Here is a 25,178-nt window from a genome sequence, read left to right as displayed (position 1 = left end):
CCCACAGAAGACAAAAGGTATTCAAAAATCATTAAGGCATTTCACCCTTCAAATTTAGCTCGGTCACATCGGAACCTATTTTAAAAATGCTTGCACACTGTATTACTTATTGCTAAGTATTACATTATCCTAGAACGCAGTCACTTAAAATAACCCAGCTCGGTTCCTGTGCTCGGGGCTAGGGAGGGGGCGAGTGCTGCCGGGACAGCCGCTCCGGCTTCCAGGCGCCAGTGAGGAGCCTGAGGCCCAGGCAGAAGCTGCACTGCCTTCCAGGCCACCCCAGGGGCTCTGCCTCGCTGGGCCACATTCCACTTGTCACCCAGACCACGCGAGGGAGGGACACCGAAGCAGGAGGCTGGCCGACACACGTAAACGCGGGGGCACCAGGTGCAGACACAGAAGGAGTGAGTGGTCCGCAGGCCCAGAACAGGCCCTCCTAGCACAGCCCTAGTCTGTGTGCACCCACTCCCAGCCAGCCGGCTCCCTGCCCATCAGGTACAAGATAAAGCTCAGAATGTAAAAGAACTTAGAGAAAAAGCAAAATAATAAATGTGCAAGAAGAAAATAGAGAACTATCAAATATAGGATTAGAAAGGATTCTCTGAGCATACAAATAATGGAAGATGAATTAATTTTTATGATCAACATATTAAACTTCTATAAATTAAAACAGGATAAAAAAAAAAAAAGAGGCAAATAATTAACTGGGAGGAAAAAAGCAAGAGCTCTTTTAAGTTAGTGAATGAAAAGCAACAAACAAACAGAAAAATGTGCCAAGAGTAAGACAACCATGAGTGATGAAAGACAAATGACCAACCAGCATCTGACCTCGTTGCTGTGGAGCAGCGCTTGGAGGAGGAAACGCTTCCCTTTATCGGTGAGGTGCAAACACTCGTGCGGGCCTCCCGCCGGCACAGGTGAGGGCGGCCGGACAGGAAGGACAAGGCACAGCCCGGGCCTGACAACCGCCCACTCCCTTCGACCTAATCATTTCAATCCTGAGAGTCTAACACAGAAATGCACTCATCACCAGACATAAAATACTGTCTGTCCTAAACTTCAGCTTTAAAGCATCTTCGTTTGTGCTGACACTGAGTCAATTTCTAAAAAGAGAACTTAAGACATAGTAACCTAAACAAATAACTAGTATCAGCTGGTAAATAAGGCTAAAAGCAAATCTTTTAAAAATATTTTTTTATTGATTTAAGAGAGGAAGGACGAGAGAGACAGAGAGAGGAACATTAATAATGGGAGAATCATTGACCAGCTGCCCCCGGCACCGTGCTTGGTGAAGGAGCCTCCCTGGCTGGGCTAAAAGCAAATTTTTCAGTAACATTAACTTGGATGGCGCTCTGTCCTCCAGTATGAAGGCCTGCTTCTCTGCTGCTTCCTACTAGTCAATGTAGGAGAGAATGCTCCTGTTTAAGTGAACTTAATAGATTTCTAAATGGTTTCCTTGACAACTTAAGTTCTTGGTTCTACGGCACCATCAGACACTCCTCTCGGGAGAGCTGTGGCCGTCAGTCTCCAAACTGAAGTCTGCCATGCAGTCCTGCCTCTAGCCTGCGAGAACTCATGCACACTCCTTTCTCCCCCCAGGGACACTGACACACCTCCTGGCCCAGCGCAGGCCAGGCTCTGCGCCACCTGCTCCCACCAGAGCCGCACCCTCCCAGCATAAGCTCCCCCCTGAGCCGCCTGCCCCGGAGTAAGCGGTGAGCGGATCCCTGCACAGGGCCTCCAGCTCGGCGGTCAGCACCGACAACGAGGCCCCGTCAGGCGGCTGCCTGAGGAAGCTCGTTCCAGCCCACCCGAGAGGCCAGAGCACCCTTCCTTTACGCGTTACCCAAAGGGCTGGCTGCCCGAGATAGGCTGGTCCCTCCTGCCTCGGGGTGTCCTCCAGGCCCAGAGCACCCTGGGCCGTGCTGTCTCCGGAGGCCAGGCCCCGCCTCCCAGTGTCCATGGAGGACAGAGGTGCCGAATGCTTTCACCGATGTGTCTGACGTTCCCTCTCCTGGTCCCACTCGCCCCTCTCCTCCTTCCTTCCCTGCCTCGCTCCCTCTGAGGCAGCAGGTCTGTGCACACTGCGGGCGGGCAGGCAGAGATGTCTAAGGCTGATGACAGAGAAAAGAAAGCTAACACACCGCGTGTGTCTGCAGAGCCAATGAAAGGACTTCCATCATTCAGCCTGGTGTTCACGTGGTCTGCACACACAACTGAAGGTTAACGGGGGCAAAAACGAGGCTCAGAACACAGCATTCCGTGTAGGAGAGGCCTGGCCTGGAGCCCCTGGGGTTGAGGTGAAGTGAGGGGCCCTGCAGGACACAGCTCCTGCCGCCGGCTCGGCTGTGGGCTTCCGGAAGGCTGTGGCGGCTGTGCTCACATACACCATGACGGCTGAAGAGGTGAGCGTCCTCGAAAGCAGGAAATACCTACTCACCCCCCCCCCCCCCCCCCAATACACCAGGAGAAAGGGTGTGTGGAAAGATAAATGTTTGAGAACAAAATATCAGGGCCTTGAGTACAGGAAGGAACTAGCCTCATAAATCTAAAGTGGGCCAATGACCTTGACAAGGACAAACACATTCTGATGTGGAGACTGCTGGGTTCACATCACGGGGGGGTGTGTGTGTGTGTGTGTGTGTCAGAAACAGTGTTCTCCGTTTGTTCTATGTTTCTTCTTTAGATTCAATAAGTGCTTATTTAACGAAGAAAAGTCCTAGATCTAAGAAAGCAAGAATATAATTAATTTATGGGCTTCTAACTTTCCTCAAATGACCAGAACCCACAGGTAGAATATGCCACTTCTGGGAAGATGGAAAATTTTGCACCAAGCATATCAAGAATATCAAAAGAACACAGGCAGTTTTATTTTTAAAAAATCACAAACAACTGGAGGATAAGCTGTTAGCAAATGGAGAAATAAAGAGCAACTCAGGTCTCATTTGAAAGTTTGCAGAGGTCAAAAGAATAAATCCTTAAGTTGCATGGAAAATTTTTAAGATCTTAAGTAAAGGCAATAAGATGCATTGATTAACATATGCTATGAGGAAAGCTAGAAACATATCGGTAAACATCACACCTTAAAAACAACCCTGGAGGCAGCAAAGCAGGAGTCACCGACAGAAGGGAGGCCACGCGGCAGAAGCAAAAAGATGCCCAGGAACAAGGACCGCGGCTGAGCTCATAGGACTGGGTGCAGCCGATGGCAGGGATCCCAGTGGAGAGGGACTTAGAAGCATCTACATTTGGAATTTTCCTAAAGCAAAACACAGATTTCAGATGAGCACTTAAGAAAATGAATTGAGAAGCTTCCAGAATCAACCCTTACAAGAAAGCCAATCTGATACCAACTAAAAAAATTAAAACTCTACAAAAGAAACATATAAAATAAAGCAAACAAAACAGGAACGAACTCTGGTTTTGAAACACACATAATAAAAACAGGCCCCAGGGCAGGCAGGAGCGGGGCGGGCCGCAGACACCTACATGAACTAAAGGAAGTGAAACGCAGAGCCGGCTGCTGGCTGCACCCCTCGCAGTGCTCACTGTGGCCGTGCCTGGTGCCGCCCCTGCGCAGCACAGCCAGGACCATGGGCTCAGCAGCCGCTTCCGGAGAGCCCCGTGAGGGAGCGAGCGAGCAAGCGAGCGAGCGAGGCGGATTCTGCACTCTGAAGCCAGGAGAGAAGGACAGACTCCCCCAGCAGACCAGCGTGGCCATCCCATCCCCCCCCCCCCCCCCCTCCCCAGCAGAGACCAGAGTGTGGGCTCTGCTCAGGACGGGGCAACGGGAAGTGCAACCTGTTATCACGCGGTCCCTCTGCTGCTCCCCCTGCCTGAGTCTCGGAGAGTCTTTGTAGTTCATCCTTATTTAGGTGATTCTAATATAAACATCTGTCCAATGAAAGGCAAAGAGCTAACAGAGAGCCTCGCTGCTAATGAAAGAATGAGATAAGCAGAGTCATCTTAGCTCCATACAACACACACAAAAAACAGTTAGGATGAGAGAGAGGTGGACCATGATCTATAGAAAACATGACATCCTACTCCAGGACAGTCGGAGTCTCTTCAGTTAGAGAGGGTTACTACACTTGATGTTTTTATTTAGGAATTGTTTATTACACCCTATTCCAAAAAGGCTTTAGGGCATGTTTAAATGCATGTATGTTGAAAGATAAGGGTAGCTTAGACAAGTTACATTCCAATAGCATTTAGACAAAAATACCGAGTCCGCCCCATGGCCGCTTCAGTGTCTAGACTCTAGAGGAGGCGGTGCTGCTGAGTAAGTGGAACACCACACTCATCCACGATCAGAGATTCAGTGCCTCGAACCACTGCGAGCACAGGAAGGAACTCAGATGTGTAAGAAACAGGCTCCTGGCGGCTCAGGGGAGCTGCTGGGGACAAGGGCATGTGAGTGAGCTTGTGTGTGCTTACATGTACAGTGCTGCTCCATGCTTCACTACAGCAAGGCTGCATGTGAGACGTTACTGAACTCTGACCTTTGGCTGAGAACAGTGGAAAGCAGTGAAAACCCAGATGAATAGAGAGGCCTTCAAGCTGCTTACTCACCAGATTATGTTTGTGATTTACAGTTTTATAGATGTCACCTCCAATCGCTCTCACGATATTCCCCACGAGGACACACTGTGTCCCTCTGTCCCTAAAATTACTCTAGGACACCTGAGCCCCGCCGTGCTTCCTCTGGTCCCACTCGCCACTTCCCCATGCCGGCTGCCCAGGACCATCTCCCGCCTGCCACTCGCTCATGCCAGCTTCCAGGGCCCTGCTGAAGCCTGCAGCCACAGGGCCCAGGCTCCTCCTGGGCGGCCGTTCTCTGCTCCTTCCTCTCAGCTCCCTCCTCTCCGGCCGCACCCTGACCACCTGTTCTCTGGCAGGTGCGAGCAGATGGTGCCCCACAGCCCTGCACCCTCTACTCACGCAGGTGCCGATCATCAGACACTTTCTGGACATAACACACCTCCAAAACATAATTCCCTGGTATTCATAACCTGTTCCCCTAAGCTAGTGAGGGAATTCTCATTTGACTGTGGTGACAGAGGAATGTCTTTGTTGGATTATTTGGTTCATAAGCAGTTTTTGTTAGTTTGACTTTTAAAAATAAATCTGTCTGGCCAGCATAGCTCAGTAGTTGAGCCTCGACCTATGAACCAAGTCAATTCCCTGTGAGGGCACATGCCCAGTCGTGGGCTCGATACCCAGTATGGGGCGTGTAGGAGGCAGCCATGCAATGATTCTCTCTCAATGTTTCTCTCTCTCCCCCTCCCTCTCTAGAATAAATAAAAATGTTTAAAAAAAAAAAAAATGAATCCCACAATACCCCCCAAATTGAACTGGAGCTCACTCACTCAATTGTCACGTGTAAACCAAGGGGCTGACGAGGCAGCCCAGGACTCAGTCGGTTATAAGTGTGTGTGTGAAATGTGTCCGGCCATCTAGGGCCCTATTAATGTCCTATGACTTCCAATCAAAACTCAGCACCGTGGGCTCGGGCGCTGTGCTGCTGTCACAGCCCGCAGGCCCTGGTGCCCGACAGGCCAGCACCCACACATCGGTGACCTGTGGGCAGCGTTTCCTGGGACACAGACACCTCTCCCAGGCATGATGGACGTCCCTCAGAAACACAAGCGACCTTTTAGCTTTTGGGCTTCAAGATACATTCAGAGATCTAGCACAGACTCATGGAAGAAAGGTGCGAACAAAGCTTACACTTCCGGTTGTGTGTCAGCAGAGCCTGCCTCAGGTCCACAGCTGCTCTTCCCAGCAGGGCATCCGTCCGCAGGGTGTGATGGCTCCACACCCGGAACTCCAGTGTGCTCTGTGCGCTCACACTCCTGCGGGACCAGCAAAGCAAGGACATGCCATCATTCGAGCCCGTGGCTATGACATCCCTTACCTCAGTTACTTCGTAAAGCCAGGATTCAGCTTGACAAAACAATAATGGCATGAGACAGTAAACTACTTGAATTACAAAACCAGCACTTACTTTCAAGAACATCAGCACTTTAATAGCTAAATAAGAATTTTTGGACTTAGCGAACCAAAACACCACCTATACATCAAGAGTCTGAGTGAGGCCTGCCCCAGCTGGTTTGACTCAGTGGATACAGTATCGGTCTGTGGACTGAAGGGTTCCAGGTTCAATTCTAGTCAAGGGCACATGCCCAGGTTGCAGGCTCGATCCCTAGTAGGGGACATGCAGAAGGCAACCAATCAATAATTCTCTCTCATCATTGATGTTTCTGTCTTTCCCACACCCTTCCTCTCTGAAATCAATAAAAATATATTTAAAAAAAAGAGTCTGAGGCTTCAGAATATTTCTATTTGAATAAATTTCTCAACATTTAAGATAATTGATGGCACCGGTTCTAATACACAAATTTATAACATTACATTTTAAAAATGCCAAATTTAAGAATAATTGATTTCTGCTTTTTTTTTTTTTTTTTTTAACAAGACAGGAAGAGAAAACATGGCTGCATGGAAATACTTTACTTTATGAAGCTAAAGCAAGGATTGTTATGCCTCTTCTGTAAAGAAAAAGAAACTAACCCACAATTTCTCACTTTAAATTATCTATTCGTACTGGAACACCACAGTCATTACTATGAACCTTTCCTACAAAATAATAATTTTTAAGATTCCAAGCAGCACACTTCTTTCTGAAGACCTCATCCCTTCTGTGCAGTACTTACACGGTCAGCTGCTCATCCCACTTTGGATTAGAAGAACTGCTAGATTTTGCTGTTTTCTTAATTTCTCCATCTACAACTACTTCTGTATAGATTGCTGTTCCAAACCAGTTCTTTTTTCTTTTTAGTTTGGCACTAGAAACTAACAGAAACATGATAATCACGGTGAATATATTTAGCCAGAAAGCAGTATTTATACTAACAAATCAATAAAAATGAAATGGTGCTGCTTGTGCAACTCAAACTCTTTTCATTGACAGGATGAAAAAACAAACAAACAAAAAACCTACAAGAATATGGTAATACATGAGAACCATTTGAATTTTGACATTATTGAAATATATTTCACATGCCCATATAGTTAAATACTCACTTCAACTATTTAATTCAATGGTGGTTGTGCAACCACCTACAGTATGTTTTCAATAAGTATATACAGTATTGTATATGTATTTTCTCTTCCTTATGCTTTTCTTGTCTTTTTTCTAGCTTACTTTATTGTGAGAATACAGTATATATACAAATAACATACAAAGTATGTGTTAACCTTTAAGTCTACAGTTGGCTATTAATAGTTAAGATTTTAGGGAGTCAACAGTTATACATAGACCTGGCTGGTGTGGCTCAGAATTGAGCATCAACCCATGAACCAAGAGGTCACTAGTTTGATTCCCAGTCAGGATACGTGCCTGGGTTTCGGGTTCAATCCCCAGTCAGGGGGCGTGCAGGAGGCAGCCAATCAATGTCTCTCCCTCATCCATGTTTCTATCTATGTCGCTCTTCCCCTTTCTATAAAATCAACAAAAACATATTTTTAAAAAGTTATTTGATCTGGCCCTGCCAAGGCATTAGGGGCGAGTAAATTAAGTGTTTGACCAAATATAGCAGGCTAATTTTTAAATTGATACTTTTGTATGGCCCGAGAATTATGTTATAAATATCCAAATAGACCTTGGCAGAAAAAAGGTTCCTCAACTCTGACTTAGAGCATTGTCCCAATACAGCAAGGTTGTGGGTTTGAGCCCCAGTCAAGGAACATACAAGAATCAACCAAAGGCCCTAGCCAGTTTGGCTCAGTGAATAGAGCATTGGTCTGTGGACTGAAGGGTCCCGGGTTCGATTCTGATCAAGGACAACATGCCTGGGTTGTGGGCATGATCCCCAGTAGGTGGTGTGCAGGAGGCATCCAATCAATGATTCTCTTTCATCATTGATGTTTCTATCTTTCTCTCCCTTCCTCTCTGAGAGCAATAAAAATATATTTAAAAAAAGAATGAACCAATTACACACAAATAAGTAAAACAACAAATTGATGTCTCTCTCTCTCTCTCTCTATATATATATATATACACACACACACACACACACACACACACACACATATATATATATATATATATATATATATATATATATATATATATATATATATAAAACACACCCAGTTATACTTGGATTTTTAGCTACTCAGGAGATTGGCGCTCCTAACCCTCAAATTGTTCAAGGGCCAACTATAGTAACTTACTTTCCTATTTCCAGTTTAATAATTTATTTTCAGTTACAGATGACACAAAATATATTAGTTTCAGGTGTACAACATAGTGATTATACATTTATATAATTTACGAAGTGATCACCCGATCTGACACCATACATACTTATTACAATATTATTGACATATTTCCTATATTTTACATCCCCATGACTTTTTATAACTGGCAATTTGCACATCTTAATTCCTTCCCCCTTTTCATTCAGTCCCCAATGAGCCTGAATTCTGGCAACCATCAAAATATTACCTGTGTCTGAGTTTGTTCCTTTATTTTGCTTTTTAGATTCCATAAATAAGTGAAATTACATAGCTTTTACCTTTCTGTGTCTGACCCATTTCACTCAGCATAATATCCTCTAGATCCATCCATGCTACTACAGATGCAAAATTTCATTCTTTCTTTATGGCCGAGTCATAGTCTGTTGTATATATGTAGCACCTCTTCCATATCCATTCACCTACTGATGGGCACTCACGTGGCTGTTGTAAATGCTGCAATGAACATAGGGGTGCGTAGGTATTTTGAATTAGTGTTTTGGGTTTCCCCGGGTAAATACCAAGAAATGGAATTACTGGGTGCTTCCTTGTCTCGTAGTCTTTGTTTTCCAGTCTATTTTGTCTGACGGAAATATTGCTACAAGTTTTTTTTTGTTTTTGTTTTTCTTGTTCCATTTATATGAAATATCTTTTTCCATCTCTTTCCTTTCAGCCTGTGTATATCTTTGGATCTGAAGTGGGTCTCTTGTAGGCAGCATAGAAAAGGGTCTTGTTTTCTTATCCCGTCAGCTGCTGTATGTCTTTTTGACTGGGGCACTCATTCTATTTACATCTAAAGTAATTGTTGATAGGTTTGTAGCATTTCCATTTTATTATTCACATTTTTTATCCTTCTTCTTCCCCTTCCTTCACCCCTCATTCTTTTTCAAGACTAACAATTTTTGTAATACTTGTTTGGTGGTGGTGAACTCCTCTAGCTTTTCTTGTCTGGGAAGCTATGTATCTGTCCAATTGTAAATGACAGCCTTGCTAGGTAGAGTAGTCTTGGTTATAGGTCCTGGCTAGGTATTCATCAGTTGAATATATCTTGCTACTCTCTTCTGGCCTGCAAGGTTCTGGTGAGTAATCAGCTAAGTCTTATGGGAGCTCCTTTCTTAGGTAACGAACTGCTTTTTTTCTTGCTGCTTTTAAGATTCTTTCTTTGTCTTTAACCTTTGGCATTTTATCATGACGTATCTAGGTCTCTTTGGATTCATCCTGTTTAGGAGTCTCTGCGCTTTCTTTTTCTTTTACCAGGTCATAGAGTTTTCCAGTCATTATTTCTTCAAATAAGTTCTTAAGTCATTGCTCTCTCTTTTCTCCTTCTGTACTGGAACACCACATTGTTGTGCCTAATGTTGTCCCACAGGCTCCTTGAACTATCCTCATTTTCTTGGATTCTTATTTTTTTCTGTTCTGATTGGTTGTTTTCTGCTGCCATGATATCAGCACAAACTCAGGATTTGTGCTTGGCTCTATAAGACAAGAACCTGTTCATTTTAAAATATAAACTACTAACCTCACAGTAATGAGTGCCATGGGAACCACAGGATATCTCCTCTTACCCTGCCTGACTCAGACCCTCCTGAGGCAAATCTTCTAATGGCTGAGGACAGAGCTGCACACCCCCTCCCCCCACCTGTTTTACATCCATGTGGTAGCTCGTCACACACTATTACATGCCCTGCTCTTTCAATTAACAATATTCTCCGAGAAAATGGCTCCTACTGGTACACATACTCATTTCTTTCATTTTATTGTCTACCTAGAATTCCACTGAGTGGAATAGTGTATTTATAAATAATTTATATACATATTAACATAACATATGCTAAAAACTCTATACATACACATATTTATATATAACATATATATTACAAACTATAAATACATTACTCATAAGAAATTACCTTGCAGAAATTTATATTATTTATATAATTAAATATAAACATACTTAATTATGTAAATTATACATTATAATTATGAAAATTATATAATACTTTCTAAATTATAAACTAGTGTTTATAATTATGTAAGCAATATCAATGTCTACAAAATAAACTTCTAGAAGTAAAACTGCTGGCTTAAGGACCATTCTTCCTTGGATCATGCATTCCAACTAGCAGAAATGAATTATGTGAAGCCCCCTAACCAAAGCTCTTCCATGCTCTTGCAAATGCTGTTCCCTCTAATGCTCTCTCCTGCCAACCTAACTGGAGATGAACTCTGATTACTCCTGCAGAAATTCAAGTGTCATTCTCTTCACATTCTGTATGTCCATAGGCCCCTGCAATCCCACGCAGACCTCAGACTCCTTCTTTCAGGTCATCACTGCATCCAGGTAACCATCACTCTGCATGGTAACTGTCCCCCACAGATTCCTGAAGAACTAGGGCTTGCATTTCCACACATGTAACTCTACTGAACAAATATTTGCCCAATGACTGAATGGATGATGAAGGCCTTCAGCTTCCTTCTCTATCCAAATAATCATTTAACGGCCAACTCAATGATGCTAGTTCCAGTACCCAAATTCTCCTACCAAAGAGGACATATCTTCTCCACATCCAGCACAGGTTCCATAGATACTTACTGAACAAATAAAACACCGTTAGAGGGTGTCTACCACGGAGGCCTGTTGCAACAAATATACTATAGCATGAATCTAAAGAAAAGATTCTTATGGAATACATTTGCTGAATTCAGATAAAAAGAAAGATTTACCTGGGACCATTATTTTACACTATTATGAAAGTAACTTACCAGTTACCTGTAACTGTAACCTTCCATTGTGGTTATTAGTAGTGTCAGACCTTGGGGAAGCAGTGGCCATGTCCCAAAATTCAGCTTAAACCTATAAAAAATTCGATTTATTCATGTGTTAAACAAGAAATCGTAATTTTCAATATGATTAAAATTAGTCAAATCAATTAAGAAAACACACCTGATACAATACTATCAACCCATCCCATGCTGATACAGTCAGCTGCCCACTGTTTAGAACTGAGACTTAGTACTGTAAGTATTACAGGCGAGTATGGCCAATGAACTATATCTGAGTCACTGTGAGAGAGGATCCAGGGTCACATGTTCATTTGTCCATTTATGACATATTCTATTTATTCATGTATGTATTCCTGAATCACCTCAGTAGTTTGCTCCATACCCTTTAAAACTGTGTGCATTTCCTAATAAAAATATTCTCTCAAATAATGATAGACAATGATAAGTTCAGGAGTGTAACTAGTATTACCTAATATATACTCTATTGCATCAACCATCCCAGCAATGCCATTTGTTGTCATTCTCACACATGGGGTCGAGTTCAGGTCTATGTGCTGCACTAATAGTCATGTCCCCAGTCAATCTTGCATCTTTCTTTCTTTTTTAAAAAAAATGTTTTTATTGATTTGAGAGCGGAAGGGAGAGGGAGAGAGAAACGTCATTTGCCTCCCGCATGCACCGACCTGGGATGGAACCAGAACCTGAGCATGTGTTCTGAGCAGAATCGAACTGATGATCTTGGGTGCACAGGACGACGTCAACCTGAGCCACGCTGGCCAGGTCTTGCATTGTTTCTTTTTGTAGATTCTGTTTTGCAAGTCCTACTTCACTTCTCCACCCCCATTTTTATCTTTTAAATAAATACAAAGCAGAGCTACTTCATCTTTCTTCTGCGTGACAGTTATTTTTTTAACACATTTTTTTTGGTCATTAATATATTTTTTATTGTTGATAGTATTACAGATGTCTCCCATTTGCCCCACCGCTCTAATCCCCTCCTCCCAGCTCCTTGATGCCCCCCACACCCGTGTCTTCACTAACATGGATGGGCCTGGAAAACATGCCAAGTGAAATAAGACAATCTGAGAAAGACAAATATCACAGGATCTCACTTATCTGTGAAATCTAATGAACACAATGAAGTGACCAGCAAAATAAGACCCGAAACACGGGGGCCAGGAACAGACTGACACACCTTGAGGTGGGGTTGGGGGGATGAGAAGAGATAAACCAAAGAGCTTATCAGCTTATATGCATAGTGCAGGACAGATATTTAAAGGCTAACCTTTCATATACTCTTTACTGAAAATAAAGTGAAGGTCCTGGGCACGATGGAGAAATATTAATGACTATTAATGTCTATCTTGTTTTCCCTATTTGTAGTCTTTTCCACACTCCATTTAGAGCCTTCTCCAAATTCAGGGAAACAACACTCTAAAATCATTATTCTCTCTTCACTCATTCCAAGTTGCATGTGTTATGTATCTGCATGTGTTACGTATCTGCATGCGTGCACGTCATGCTTGTGTGTGTAAAAGGACAAGAGAAACAGCTGCTCACTATTTGAGAAACTGATTTAATTAACAGCGTCCCAGTTCTGGAACCTCTCAGTCCACTCCTGCAGCTGAGCCAGTGGGCTCAGGTGACACCTCCTGCAGGTGCAGCACCTGCACATTCCCGGGGGAACACCAGGGGAAGCCATGAACCTGAGGAGAGAATGGACAGCGAAGGGTCTCCACTTCCAGCAGTCTGGTGGATAGGTATTTTGAAAGGTCTTTCTGCTTTAATGCAATCAATTAAAAATTGATAAATTAAAACCAATGCACTTTTCAAAGATTACCATGTTCTCAAGAAATTATCAAGCCTGTTCTTACCCATATAACAGTATACAATAAAACAAAACAAAACGCCACAGGAAATGGTGAGCAGTGAGAAAAAAAAAAAAGTTTAAATCAGAGCGGTGGCCTGCATGTGCACGCCGACAGGAGCACTGGGATGGGAGACAGAGCCCTGGGCATGCTGCGGGGTGAGGCCTGAGCCCAGGAAGCCGGCCAGGCCAGCTGGAACTCCACATGCAGCAGAGGCTCAGGCACATGCTTGTAGGAAGGCACCCCAGTAAGCCACTGGTATTGCCCGCAATAAAGAAAACCAATTATGAGCCAACTGGAGGCCTGGTGCATGGATTCATGCACCTGTGGGGTCCCTCAGCCTCGCCTGCACCCTCTTGCAATCCAGACCCCTCAGGGAATGTCAGACTGCCAGTTTCGGCCCAAGCCCTGCAGGCCTGTGGGGATTGGACTGAAATGGCAGTCAGACATCTCCAGAGGGATGTAGTAGAGGGCGAAGCGGTAGGCAGCTGGGGAGGGGCCTGAGACTGGGCTGGGTGCTGTGCTGCTCCCATGGAGGCGGGAGAGCCTTGCACCTCTGCAGCTGCACTCACCAGCTGTGAGCTTGACATCTGGTGCCCGTCAAGCTGAGTGGCGCCCCCCCTGGGGGAGCACAGACTACCGGGGGCAGCTCCTGTGTTGAGCATCTGCCCTCTGGTCATCAGTGCACATCATAGTGACCAAACAGTCGTTCGGTCACTTAGGCTTTTAAATATACAGACTAGTGGTCCAATGCACAAAATTTGTGCACAAAATTCGTGCATTGGGGGGAGGGTTCCCTCAGCCCAGCCTGCACCCTCTCCAATTGGGGACCGCTTGGGGGATGTCCAACTGCTGATTTTGGCCCGATCCCTGTGGGCCTAAACCAGCAATCGGACATCCGTCTCACAATCTGGGACTGCTGGCTCCTAACCACTCACCTGCCTGCCTGCCTGATCTGCCCTAAACTACCTTTGCCTGATTGCCCCTAACCTCTCTGCCTGCCTGTCTGATCACCCTTAACTGCCTCTGCCTGCCTGCCTGATCGCCCCTAACTGCCCTCTCCTGCTGGCCTGATAGAGCCCCAACTGCCCTCCCCTGATGGCCTGATCTCGCCCCTAACTGCTCTCCCTTGCCTGCCTGATCACCCCTAACTGCCTCTGCCTGCTGATCACCCCTAACTGCCTTCCCCTGCAGGCCTGACCTCAACCCCAACTATCCTGCCCTTCGGTCCAATTTGGTTCTAATTGGTCGGTTTCCATGCCAGTCAGTGTCAAAAGCTCCGCCTCCTAGGCAGCCATTGGCTCCTCACAGTTCACCCAGATTTGGTTCTGATTGGTCAGTTTCTATGCCAGTCAGCATCTCTGGGCCTATCTCAAGGCCTGATCAGAGAGGCAGAGCTGATCAACAGCCCCTGTGGAGGCTTGGAGAGAAATAGAGGCATGGCTGCTGGCGAAGCCCAGAAAGAAAGAGAGAGGCAATGGCTGATAAATAGCTGCCACAGAGGCTGAGGATCAGACCCGGCCTCTCTCTCCAGGTCTGTCTGCATCCCCCTTGGCAGGCAGTGCTGGGTCGCCATGGCAACCCAGCACTGACTGCAGGACTGACTTCCAATGGGTCGAGCCTTTGGTTGTTCTGGATGTTATGGATCCTGGGTTTTTATATATTAGAATAATTTAGAAAATCAAAGCTTGAAGGAAACAAGCCACCATAAGTGAGTCAGCAGAAACAAACAAACAAAAAATAACAGTTTCCAACCCTGTAAGGATGTTAAGTATTACGATTACCAAACATAAACTTTTAAAAATTAGTTTTAGCAATGAAAGAGCAACTAAAACATGGTCAAGCAAAAAGAGTATGAATATGGCATTGCATTATGTGAAAAAGAGCGGTGGCCTGCATGTGCACGCCGACAGGAGCACTGGGATGGGAGACAGAGCTCTGGGCCTGCAGATAGAATTTACTTGTTATTTATTTATTTATTTATATTATTATTTTTGTTAATCCTCACCAGAGAATATTTTTTTCCATTGATTTTTAGAGAGAGTGGAAGGGTGGGGGAGAGAAACATGGATGTGAGAGAGATACATCGATTGGTTGCTTTCCGCATGTGCCCCAACTGGGGTCAAGAATCAAACTTGCAATGAAACTTGTGAAGCTTGGTCAGGAATTGAACTTTGGTTTGAGGGCCGACGTTCTAACCATTGAGCCCACCAGCCAGAGCTATTTGATTTTAGAATAGTTTCAGATTTACAGAAATGATATAATTTTCCAGAACTAATGACGGACATTTATGCACAATTCTAAGAAGCACAACATATAAAAGAGGCTGGAGCCCAACTAGTGTGGCTCAATGGATTGAGAGTCAACCCATAAATCAACAGGTTGTTGGTTCAATTTCCAGATGCTCAGGTTGTGGGCTTGATCCCCAGGTAGGTGGCATTTAGGAGGTGGCCGATCAATGTTTCTATATCTTGCCCTCTTCCTCCTCCCTCTTTGAAAAAATCAATAACAACATTTTTTTTTTTTTTAAGAGGCTAGAGAAACAAAGAAACCCACACCTGGGACACAGCACTGAAACTGCAAGACAGCAGAACAGAAACTCTGCAACAGCAATGAGGAGTGATGCGACACTGTCTCGCAGGACAGCAGGGGGAGCAGGACATGCACTGGCGGGACTGAGGCGAAGCTGCACCACCACACTCCTCAGACTCTGCCAGGGAGGCCAAAAGTGAAGACCTCTCTTTCCTCAAGACCATCTCAGACGGCCATCCAAGAGTACAACTTCTCCAGGAGAGGATCTGACATACAGCAGGGACAGACCAGTGAAGAAACTGGTAGCACAAAAGAAAATCTAAACAAACACTGTGGGAATCAAGCAACTGTAATCTTATTACAATGTAAACAACGTGTTTACACCATCAAAATGTGGAACAAAGGAAAGGAGCACCCAGAGGCCAGGGCGAGGCGGAGCTGGGTGTGGACCGGGCACTGCTCAGCGGATGGGCAGTCTGTCTAACTGGACACTGGGCAGCGTTCCCACAGATGCCAAGCGCAAGCACAAAGACAGCAATAAGAGGGGGAACCCTTTAAGTAAGTAGCAAGGAGAGAGTAAAACAAGAAACAAACCCGATCCATCAAAAATAGGCTGAAAAAAGCAGGCATAAACAAACAGGACTATCAGAAAGCACAAAGAGTCCAAACATAGAGCCACCAGAACCAGGCTTATGGACTAATTCGGGAGATAGGAGACTTGTACAAAATAAAGATGTTGATAGAACGAAAGTAAAAATATGAAAGGGACAAACCAGGAAGATATAAACAGAAAAAACAACAACGGGTTAGTTACAACAGCACACAGCATTATGACGGAGAACAAAGGAAACGATACAGGTCCAAGTGAGGAAGCAGACAAGACTCCACATCTGCAGGCTTAGGAACAGCCACTCTGCGCTCCACCCCGCCCCCTCCAACAGACGCCAGACGCCGTCTTCCCCACGGGCTGGGCCCACGTCCCTTGTGAGGAAAGGAAGCGTCATGGCCCAGCCAGGCACAGAACGAGGGGGAGCAGCATGAGGCAGCTCACGCCACAGCCCACCGCTCCGCAGGCTGCTGGGAACCAGTACTGACCAGAGCCAACTTTCCAAACTGCCCCAACGTGACTCTTCTGGGAACCCCACCTGCAACGGGGCACTGCCTGCCCCTGAGGCGCTGTTTGCAGGACGAGCTATCAGCCTGGCGCATTTGCCAGCGAGGAGTGCTACGAGCAGCGTCGCCAACCTTTCGGACCTCCCGGGCCTCGGGTCGGCGGCTGCTGCTCCGGAGATCCGGAAGGCTCCGAAGGCGCCGACTGTGAGAACCTGGACCCCACTCGGCGCCCTGAGCCTCACGCGAGTCTCCAGGTCACAGAATCACGCGGACGTGGCCGATGGAGTAAAAACAGCGAGAAAGAAACCAGGATTCCGATCACAGGCAGGCGGATCAGCTGCCTCCTGCACGCCCTGGGGATGGAGCCCACAACCCGGGCATGTGCCCTGACCAGGAATTGAACTGGCGACCTCCTGGTTCCAGGGTCCTTGCTCAACCACTGAGCCACACCACAGGGTATTCTGTACGAGGCTGATGAGTAGGTGAGGTTGCAGAGGCTGCGGCAGAGGCAATGCCAGGACACACGTGGCAGTGGAACCAGGGGGGCGACGACAGAGAAAGCCGATGGCAGAGAGACCAGCACGACAGGGGGGACGTCCAAAGACGACTACTCTCAGATGCTCGCAGACTGAAGACAGGCCCCCACACCCCGAGTTTAAGCAAAGCCTCAGCAATCCTGGAAGAGGACTGCCCCTCTGGTGCCTCGGTCTGGCCCTCTCCGTGGAGGGCAGTCTGCAGACCTGCTGGGAGGACGGGAAGTGTACTGGTAAGAGCAGCGCAGAGGCCCAGGGGGAATCAGCCTCGGCTGGATGAACGGAAACCAGCACGCCAGCCTCGGCAACGCAGGCTGTCCCTGGAAGGCGAATCCCCAGGAAAGCGGAAGACGGGCCTCTCCACCCTGAGCCTCCAAGACCTGATGTCTGCTCCTGGTGAGGCTGGCCGTCCAGCAAGGGGGCGGGGGGGGGGGGCACAGAAAGGGGGGGCCATGCCGCCTGGGCCAGAGCAGAGATCGGAAGTGCTGGAAGGGCTCTGGCTCAGCCATCTCAGGAAGGACCGACCTAGGAAGATGAAAATCAAGCAGGTGGGGCGTGTCCCCAAAGTGGGACTCCAGCAGGTCCCAGAGGGGTAAGGAGTGTCTGAAAGGAAACACTGCAAAGGATCAGGACTCCAAACCTGCACCTGAGCCAGCGACTCCTGAGAAATGCAGCCTTCAAGGTCAGGGCTATCGGTGTAGAGCCCGCCAAGCTGACCGGGAAGACCAGCAGGAGGGGAAGAGATTCTTCTATGTATTCTTTTATGGTGTTTGAATGTGTTTTTTTAAATTCGCATAAACATTTGTAAATTTCACTGCCCCCCCCAATAATAAAATATAATACCATTTGTGCAAGTTTTAAAAAGCCCATAAACAAAAATTATAAAACTCGAAACAAAGAAACACATTTGTGGTGACACTATTACCTAAAGATGAGATTTCAGAGAACAGTCCAGAGCAGCAGTTACTTCGGGGGCTGGGAGACAGGCTGGCGGTCACCGGCTCAGCAGCGCCCATGGCACCTCTACCTGTGCGGGGACTGACCTCGCTCTCTGAGCGGAGCGGCTAGCTCCCAAACGTTTGCTTTAGTGCTCACTTCCCGATATCACGTATAAACCGGAATGCTCCGATTACCAACTTAAACACCTGGGGAATGACACAAGGCGCGGACGGCGCAGGTGAGGGCGGTCAGCACCTCGGGGGGATGGAGGCCAGCAGGGACAGCTCTCGTGGAGAGTGACACGCCTTCCTGAAGCACTGCGGCCGGCCAGGCGAAGACACGCGTGCAGTGGGAGATCGGAAGAGAATTGAGGGCGTGACTAGTGGATCAGACAGAGGGTAATTGCAGAGAGAGGCAAACACGCCCAGGGTCTAAAACACTGTGCAGGTCCTAGCCCAGTGGTCGGCAAACGGCGGCTCACGAGCCACATGCGGCTCTTTGGCCCCTTGAGTGCGGCTCTTCCACAGAATACCACGTGCGGGCGCGCAGGGATAGCGGGATGGAAACGTCGTGGTCCATAAGCAGAAGTCGGTTTTCGGCCTGGGAGAGTCTATTTTGAAGAAGTGGTGTTAGAACACTCAAGGGGCCAAAGAGCCACATGTGGCTCCCGAGCTGCTGTTTGCCGACCACTGTCCTAGCTGGTTTGGCTCAGTGGATAGAGCACCGGCCTATGGACTGAAGGGTCCCAGGTCTGATTTGCAGTCAAGAGCACGTACCTTGGTTGCAGGCTTGATCCCCGGCAACCAATCATTTCTCACACATCACTGCTTCTCTCTGTGTCTTTCCCCCTCCCTTCCACTCCCTCTAAAAACCAATGAAAAAACATTCTCAGGTGAGGATTAACAAAAAATAAAGATAAAGCACTGCAGACTGGGAGTCCGGGCCAGCGAGGTGAAGGACCGTTCCCTCTCCTGCTGGTCCCCAGCTCCCGCCCAGGCTGCTGCTCCCTTCACTCGCCCCGAGGCCTGCTACGAGGGCAGCCGCGGTGACCAGGAGCTGTGGTTTTAACTGCCAGACATGACAGACATGGTTCAGAAACGCACCACCTTCCTGGAAAGGGGATAGACACCGCAACTAAAATGGTTATTTCAACCCGGTTCCCACACTCACTCACAACGCCCAGGGGTGTGGCCCGTAGGCAGCGGGCCACTGGAGACATTCTGGGATCTGAGCAGGCGACAGCGCTGTGTGAGGGGGCGCTGCTGTCTCACCCAGGGGAATCAGGCGCAGAAGCAGTGCAAGTCTACAGCCCTATTTTCCAGGACAAGGTCATTGCTAGGCCCGCACAGGTACAGTTAGACGTGTGGAGTCTGGCGGTTAGACACGGTCACTCACTCTGCACCGGGAACTGCACTGGATGCGGGGGATCTGGAGATGAGTGTGACCCGACTCCTCCTGCCACGGGCCTCATAGTCCAGTGCAGAGATGAACCTGCAAACAGAGAGAGCGTTCAGTGCAGCCGATACTGAAACTGGTGAACGTAAAGCAGCACGTTGGGGTGCCCAGGGAAAGTGGGTAATCCAACCTCAGGAATGAGAAGGCTGACTAGAGCAACAGAGGGCAAACAGGTGACAAATGTACAGGAGTTTCTGCGGCACGAAGGCGCCCCACACGGAGGGTTACAGCTCCTCCAGAGGTAGCTGACAGGCAGCGATGGTTTCGACGCCCACAAGCGTGTTCAGAAGAACCTGGCAGCAGTAGGTTACACTGTAAGGAATTCATCTGAACCAGAGCACTGGTGGTGTGAACAAAACCCGAGGGTTTGTACAGACCTCTGACCAGAGACCGGGGTAGCTGAGGGCCAGAGAAGGTCTGAGAGACTAGAATGCCCGCCCACCACCTGGGGGCTGATGGCACCCGTCCCAGTGAGGGCTGGGAGGAGTGCGCTGCGGGAAGCACTGGCCCAGAGCTTTAAGAGCCAACTCTGGAGTCTGACTACTTGGATTTCATTTCTAATTCTGCCACTTAACAGTTGTGACCTAGTGTGGAAAAGAAAAAACAAAGCCTGAGTTTTAACAGACTTTATGCAAATTGGTTATTCATCCAAATAAATTTAGGTCATCACCTATACCCAGAACATACGGCTATATATGTGTAAGCTGATTACATCCAACTCAACCCTTTAAAAATGCCAGAGAAAATATTAATATGCAACTGCAGAGACTAGAGAGCCCTAATGTAGATCCTCAGTTACAGACGATCAAATCCTCACTTACAGGACTTATCTCAATTGCCTGTGTTGTCATTCTTACTAGTAAGTGAGAAGCAACATTTTAAAAACAGCAGATCTGATCCATTCTGCACACTATGCAGTGTTAGCGCCTGGAGAAGCCAGAGAAATGCTGTCACGTGTCTATCTGCACAGGGGTGTGGCAAGAACACAAAAATGGTGGGAGACCGCGTCCGGGCCTTAGGCTGAGTCCAGAAGACAATGCTAATCCACAGGATCCCTCTCAAGAAAGCAACAGGTTGGCACAGCTCAGGTGCTGGAGAAGCTTAGCCAGGTTAGAGCCTACATTTAGGCAATGCTATGGCATCAACAAAATGCAATTTAAAACCCAATGAATGTGGCAGAGAGACGAACCACAGCCTGCCCTGTCCTAGGCACCCAAGATTCTGCAACCTGAAAGCAGAAAGTATTTCACAAAAACATAAGCTCAAAGTAGGGAATTTCACTTTAAACAATACAGGCCTGTTACATCTACATCTAGAGAACACTTCTAAAAAGCTACTGTTGGTCATCTCAATGAGTTTTTAAAAAGGGACAAGAAACAAGAGGGGGCCAGTGTGCCCTGATTCACACAGACCCCGCCCTCCATTCAGCCCTGTGGCCTGGGAAACCCCACAGTTCTGGGCTCAGCGGGTGGGCACTTGGTAGCCCTAGGAACAGTGGAGTGCTCTAACTGTAGACCAGCAGTCGCCAACCTCACGGACCACCAGTTGGCAACCGCTGGGGTAGATAACTTCTGTGATGCATCTCAGAGATGTTTCTAGAACCCTGTTATAATAAAGCATAGTTCTGACAGATTCGCCTCAGCTGCATGACCTAAATATTCAGAAGCAGGAACTTTATTGTCACAGCTCGTCACAGGCCTGGATGTCACACGGGACTGCTCGTCACGGGGTCTATGGGACATGTGGCAGGAGGAAGAGGCGGCAGCAGGGAGTGGGCCAACACAGCCCTCAGAACCGCCTGCGCTTCCTACAACACTCAGTCCTCCTGTTCTCCGCGGCCCCTGCCCAGCCCGGCGCCCGCCCTGGAGCGGAGAAGCCCGCTCATCACCCGCAGGCGGTCATCGCCCTGCCCGCAGCCCTGCCCGCAGCCCTTAGGTGCCATGGCCCCCGCAGCGCCTCCTGGCACCGCCGCCACTGGTCTATGAGCACCTGCTTCCCTCCGCAGGGCCCTGGAGGGAGCAGGGGAAGGGCAGTTCTTCTCCATGTCAGCATCCCTCAGCCCCACCTCCCGCGGCCTTTTCCTGAGCCTCTAGCCCACTGCTCCTGCACGTAGCTCGGGGCCGAGGTCTGTGTGCCGAGGTGTTCGTTCGCTGTCTCGGTGGAAGCTGGCTGACCTCTGCATCATCGTCACCAGCTAATCGTCTTCAGTGTGAAGCGCAGCAGCCCCTCCGGGTAAGCTCCCTCCGAGGGCCCTGGGTGGAGAGCACACCCTCCCCGCAGCGCCTTCTGTGCCTGAGGAGCTCTCGCCTCACTCCCAGGTGCTGTTCGCCTCCGACTGCAGTTTGGGGGGTTAATTTAACCTAAAAATGCCCATCTGACCATAAGACCGAATGACCTCATCTTTCTCTCTCTCTCTACACTTTCAGTCAACCTCCAAGTTCCTTCTAGCACAGATTTATGGCACCTCAAGGAGAATCACAGCAGTATTTTTGATACAAAAAGTGTTCTTCTCTTCAAAATGCCAAATTCCCTACGTCAGCACGAATACCCACTCTTCTGTATCCCTCTCAGTTCCCGATTTACAGCCAGAGGAGGTACCGGTAAGCACTTTTAACTTCCCCAACCTCTGGCTGTTTTCACTCCTCCTCCTACAGACCCAGGCCTCGTCTCTGCACCTCTTTTCCAGGCACAGCTCATGCCGTTCTGGCGCAGGGGTCCTGGTTCCATTCTAATAGCTTCTGGCTCAAATCAACTCTTAAAATACTTTTTTAAAGAAGGAAATACAATTTATTCAACAGAAGGCAGTTTTTCAGATACTCCCCGCAGCCGTGGGCTGAGGCCGAGGTCCTGATCGCAGGGAAGGGCGCTGCCGGCGGCTGCCACATGGGCGGACCCGCTGCTCACCTCCAGAGTCAGCTGTCCCCTCCACTTCTCAGGTCCCCAAACTCGCCTCCTGATGGACCCTGGGCACTCGTCAGCAACCCCTCCTCTAATTCTTCTTCAGTGGTTTTGCCTTTTTAAAACTTCATTAGCCATGTGCTGCTCAGAAGTTCCTCCATTCCTCATCCTCAAACTCAGAACCCACCCCCCTTTTCCTTTTTTGAATTAATTTTCTTCTTTTCCCTTTTGGCTTTTACTTTTTATGAATCTTCTCCTCCCTTCACTCTGTGTTCTCTCTTCTCCGCTGCCAGCGGTTCCAGCCTCTGCTTTGCTCTGGTTTTATCATTAAATGGGACGGTCTGCGCGGAGCCTGCTTCCTCTCGGGCCGGGTCTGTGGCATCGTCAGCAGGCACGGCCGCGACTCCCAGGACCCCGTCACATGCTCCCCAGCGCCCGCTGCCACCGCCTGTCGTATCTTTTAGGGGTTCTAAACCTCAGTCCCTTTCCAGATGCACCTTTTACTGCCGATCTTGAACCATTTCCAAACCAGGTGAATTCCTTGCTCTCAAGATTACTCCATCAGTGGTAAAATGAATATAAATTTCTTGCCCTTATGAGATGAACAAACATCTGCATTATCATCATGTGCTCTTCACTGCAATTAAAAGCCTTGCTTATGCTGCCTTAATAACCCATGGTTAATAACACCTTCGTCACTGCGTCCACTAACTTCCGGCAGCTAACTTCCTCACTGTTCCTCAACACTTCTCATCCTCTTTGCTCGCAGCTCATGTCAGCTCTCCAGTTCCAGTTTTGCACTCCTCAGCGGCTCTGTTTCACAACACTGAAACCCTGCTTATTTATCTATTTGCCTATTATACTGTACATTTCTTTATTTCGACTCATCTTGTAATAATTTTCAACTTTTAAATTACAGTTGACATACAATATTATATTAATTTTAGGTGTACGACATAGTGATTATACATTTATATAACTTATAAAGTGTTCACCTGATAAGTTTAGGACTCATCTGACACCACAGTTATTACAATATTGTTGACTATATTCCCTATACTATATTTTACACACCCATGACTATTTTGTAAGCACCAATTTGTACTTCTTAATCCCTTCACCTTTTTCACTCAGTTCTTTAACCTTCTCCTATCTGACAATCATCCAAGCATTCTCTGTAAGTTTGTTGTTTGTTTTGTTCTTTAGATTCCACATATCAGTAGAATCACATGGCTTTTCTTTCTCTGACCCACTTCACTCAGCAAAATACCCTCTAGGTCCATGTTATTGCAGAAGGCAAGATTTCACTCCTTTTTATGGCTGAGTCATATTCCATTTCTTCTTTATTGATGGATCCCTGGATTGCTTCCATATCTTGGCTATTGTAAATGTTGCAATGAACATGGGGTACACAGGCCTTTATGAGTCAGTGTTTTGGGTTTCTTCAAATTCCCAAAAGTGGACTTGCTGGGTCCCTCTTTGTCTCATGTTATAGCCTTTGTTTAAAAGTCTATTTTGTCTGATGCAAGTATTGCTACTACTTTTTTTTCCCCCCCATTTCCATTTGCATCTTTTTCCATCTTTTTACTTTCAGTCTGTATAAGTCTTTTTATGAAATGTGTCTTATAGGCAGCATATGTAAGGGTTTTGTTTTCTTATTCATTCAGCCATCATGTCTTTTGATTGGAACATTTAATACTTACATTTAAAATAATTGTTCATATGTAGTTATTGCCATTTTATTATAATTTTTTTAATCTTTTTTTCTTCTTAAAAGAACACCATTTAACATTTCTTGTAATACTCATTTGGTAGTAATGAACTCCTTGAGCTTTTCTTGTCTAGGAAACTCTTTAGCTCACCTTCAATTCTAAATGACAGCCTTGCTGGATAGAGTAATCTTGGTTGTAAGTTTCTGTTTTTCATCACTTTGAATATTTCTTGCTTCTCTCTTCTACCTACAAAGTTTCCGTTGAGAAATAAACTGACAATCTTAGCAACTAACTGCTTTTCTCTTGTTGTTTTTAAGGTTCTTTGTTTTCAACCTTTGCCATTTTCATTATGTATCCTGGTGGGGGCTCTTTAGGTTCACCTTGTTTGGGACTCTATGCACTTCCTAGTCTTGTATATCTTTTCCCTTCGTCAGTTTATGGAAATTTTTAGTCATTATTTCTTCAAATTGATTCTCAATCCCTTCTGACACCCCCATGATGCAAATGCTGGTAGGCTTCATGCTGTCTTAGAGGCCCTTTAAACTATCCTCTTTTTTTAAATTTTTTTTTTTCTTTTTGCTGTTCTGACTGGGTGTTTTCTCTACCTTGTCTTCCAAAATGCAGATATGATCCTCTCCTTCATCTAATATACTGTTGATTTCCTCTTAATGTATTCTTCACTTCAATAATTATAGTCTTCATTTCTGACTGGTTCATTTTTTCTATCTCTATTTACATGTTTCCTATCTCTTTGTTGAAGTTCACGCTAAGATCATTGAGTATCCTTATAGCCAGTGTTTGAACTCAGCATCTGGTAGATTGCTTGTCTCCATTCTGTTTAGTTCTTTTTCTGGAATTTTGCTTTGTACTTTCATTTGGAACATGTTTGTCTCCTCATGTTGGGGGGCTCTCTGTGTTTGTTTCTATGTATTAGGAAGATGTGCTACATCTCCCAGTCTTGGCAGATGGCGGGGGGGGGGGGGGGGGGGGGGGGGGGGGAGGGCAGTGGTTATGTGCCTGTCAACTGAGTCAGTGCTACAGAT

The 25,178-nt window shown here is 46.8% G+C and overlaps 1 protein-coding gene across 4 annotated transcripts in view; it reads right to left on the bottom strand.

The window, feature by feature from the left end:
- Window positions 1-25,178, bottom strand: part of WWP1 (WW domain containing E3 ubiquitin protein ligase 1) — a 78,669-nt gene that overhangs the window by 36,832 nt on the left and 16,659 nt on the right. For 3 of the 4 annotated variants that reach the window (XM_084864298.1, XM_084864297.1, XM_084864299.1), the window contains exons 2-5: window positions 19,466-19,561; window positions 11,065-11,155; window positions 6,717-6,855; window positions 5,731-5,855 (exon numbers count right to left, since the gene is read on the bottom strand). In XM_084864298.1, coding sequence (XP_084720424.1) covers window positions 5,731-5,855; window positions 6,717-6,855; window positions 11,065-11,134 — 334 coding nt within the window. In that variant the 5' untranslated portion in view covers window positions 11,135-11,155; window positions 19,466-19,561. Of the gene's footprint in view, window positions 1-5,730; window positions 5,856-6,716; window positions 6,856-8,582; window positions 10,200-11,064; window positions 11,156-19,465; window positions 19,562-25,178 lie in introns of those variants that run through there. The other variant, XM_084864300.1, reaches the window with a different exon arrangement.

Source organism: Pipistrellus hanaki (assembly GCF_964339955.1).
Source record: "Pipistrellus hanaki genome assembly, chromosome: 17".
NCBI classification, from domain to species: Eukaryota; Metazoa; Chordata; class Mammalia; order Chiroptera; family Vespertilionidae; genus Pipistrellus; species Pipistrellus hanaki.
Note: the sequence above shows the minus strand (reverse complement) of the source record. Positions and strands in the feature narration are given on the sequence as shown.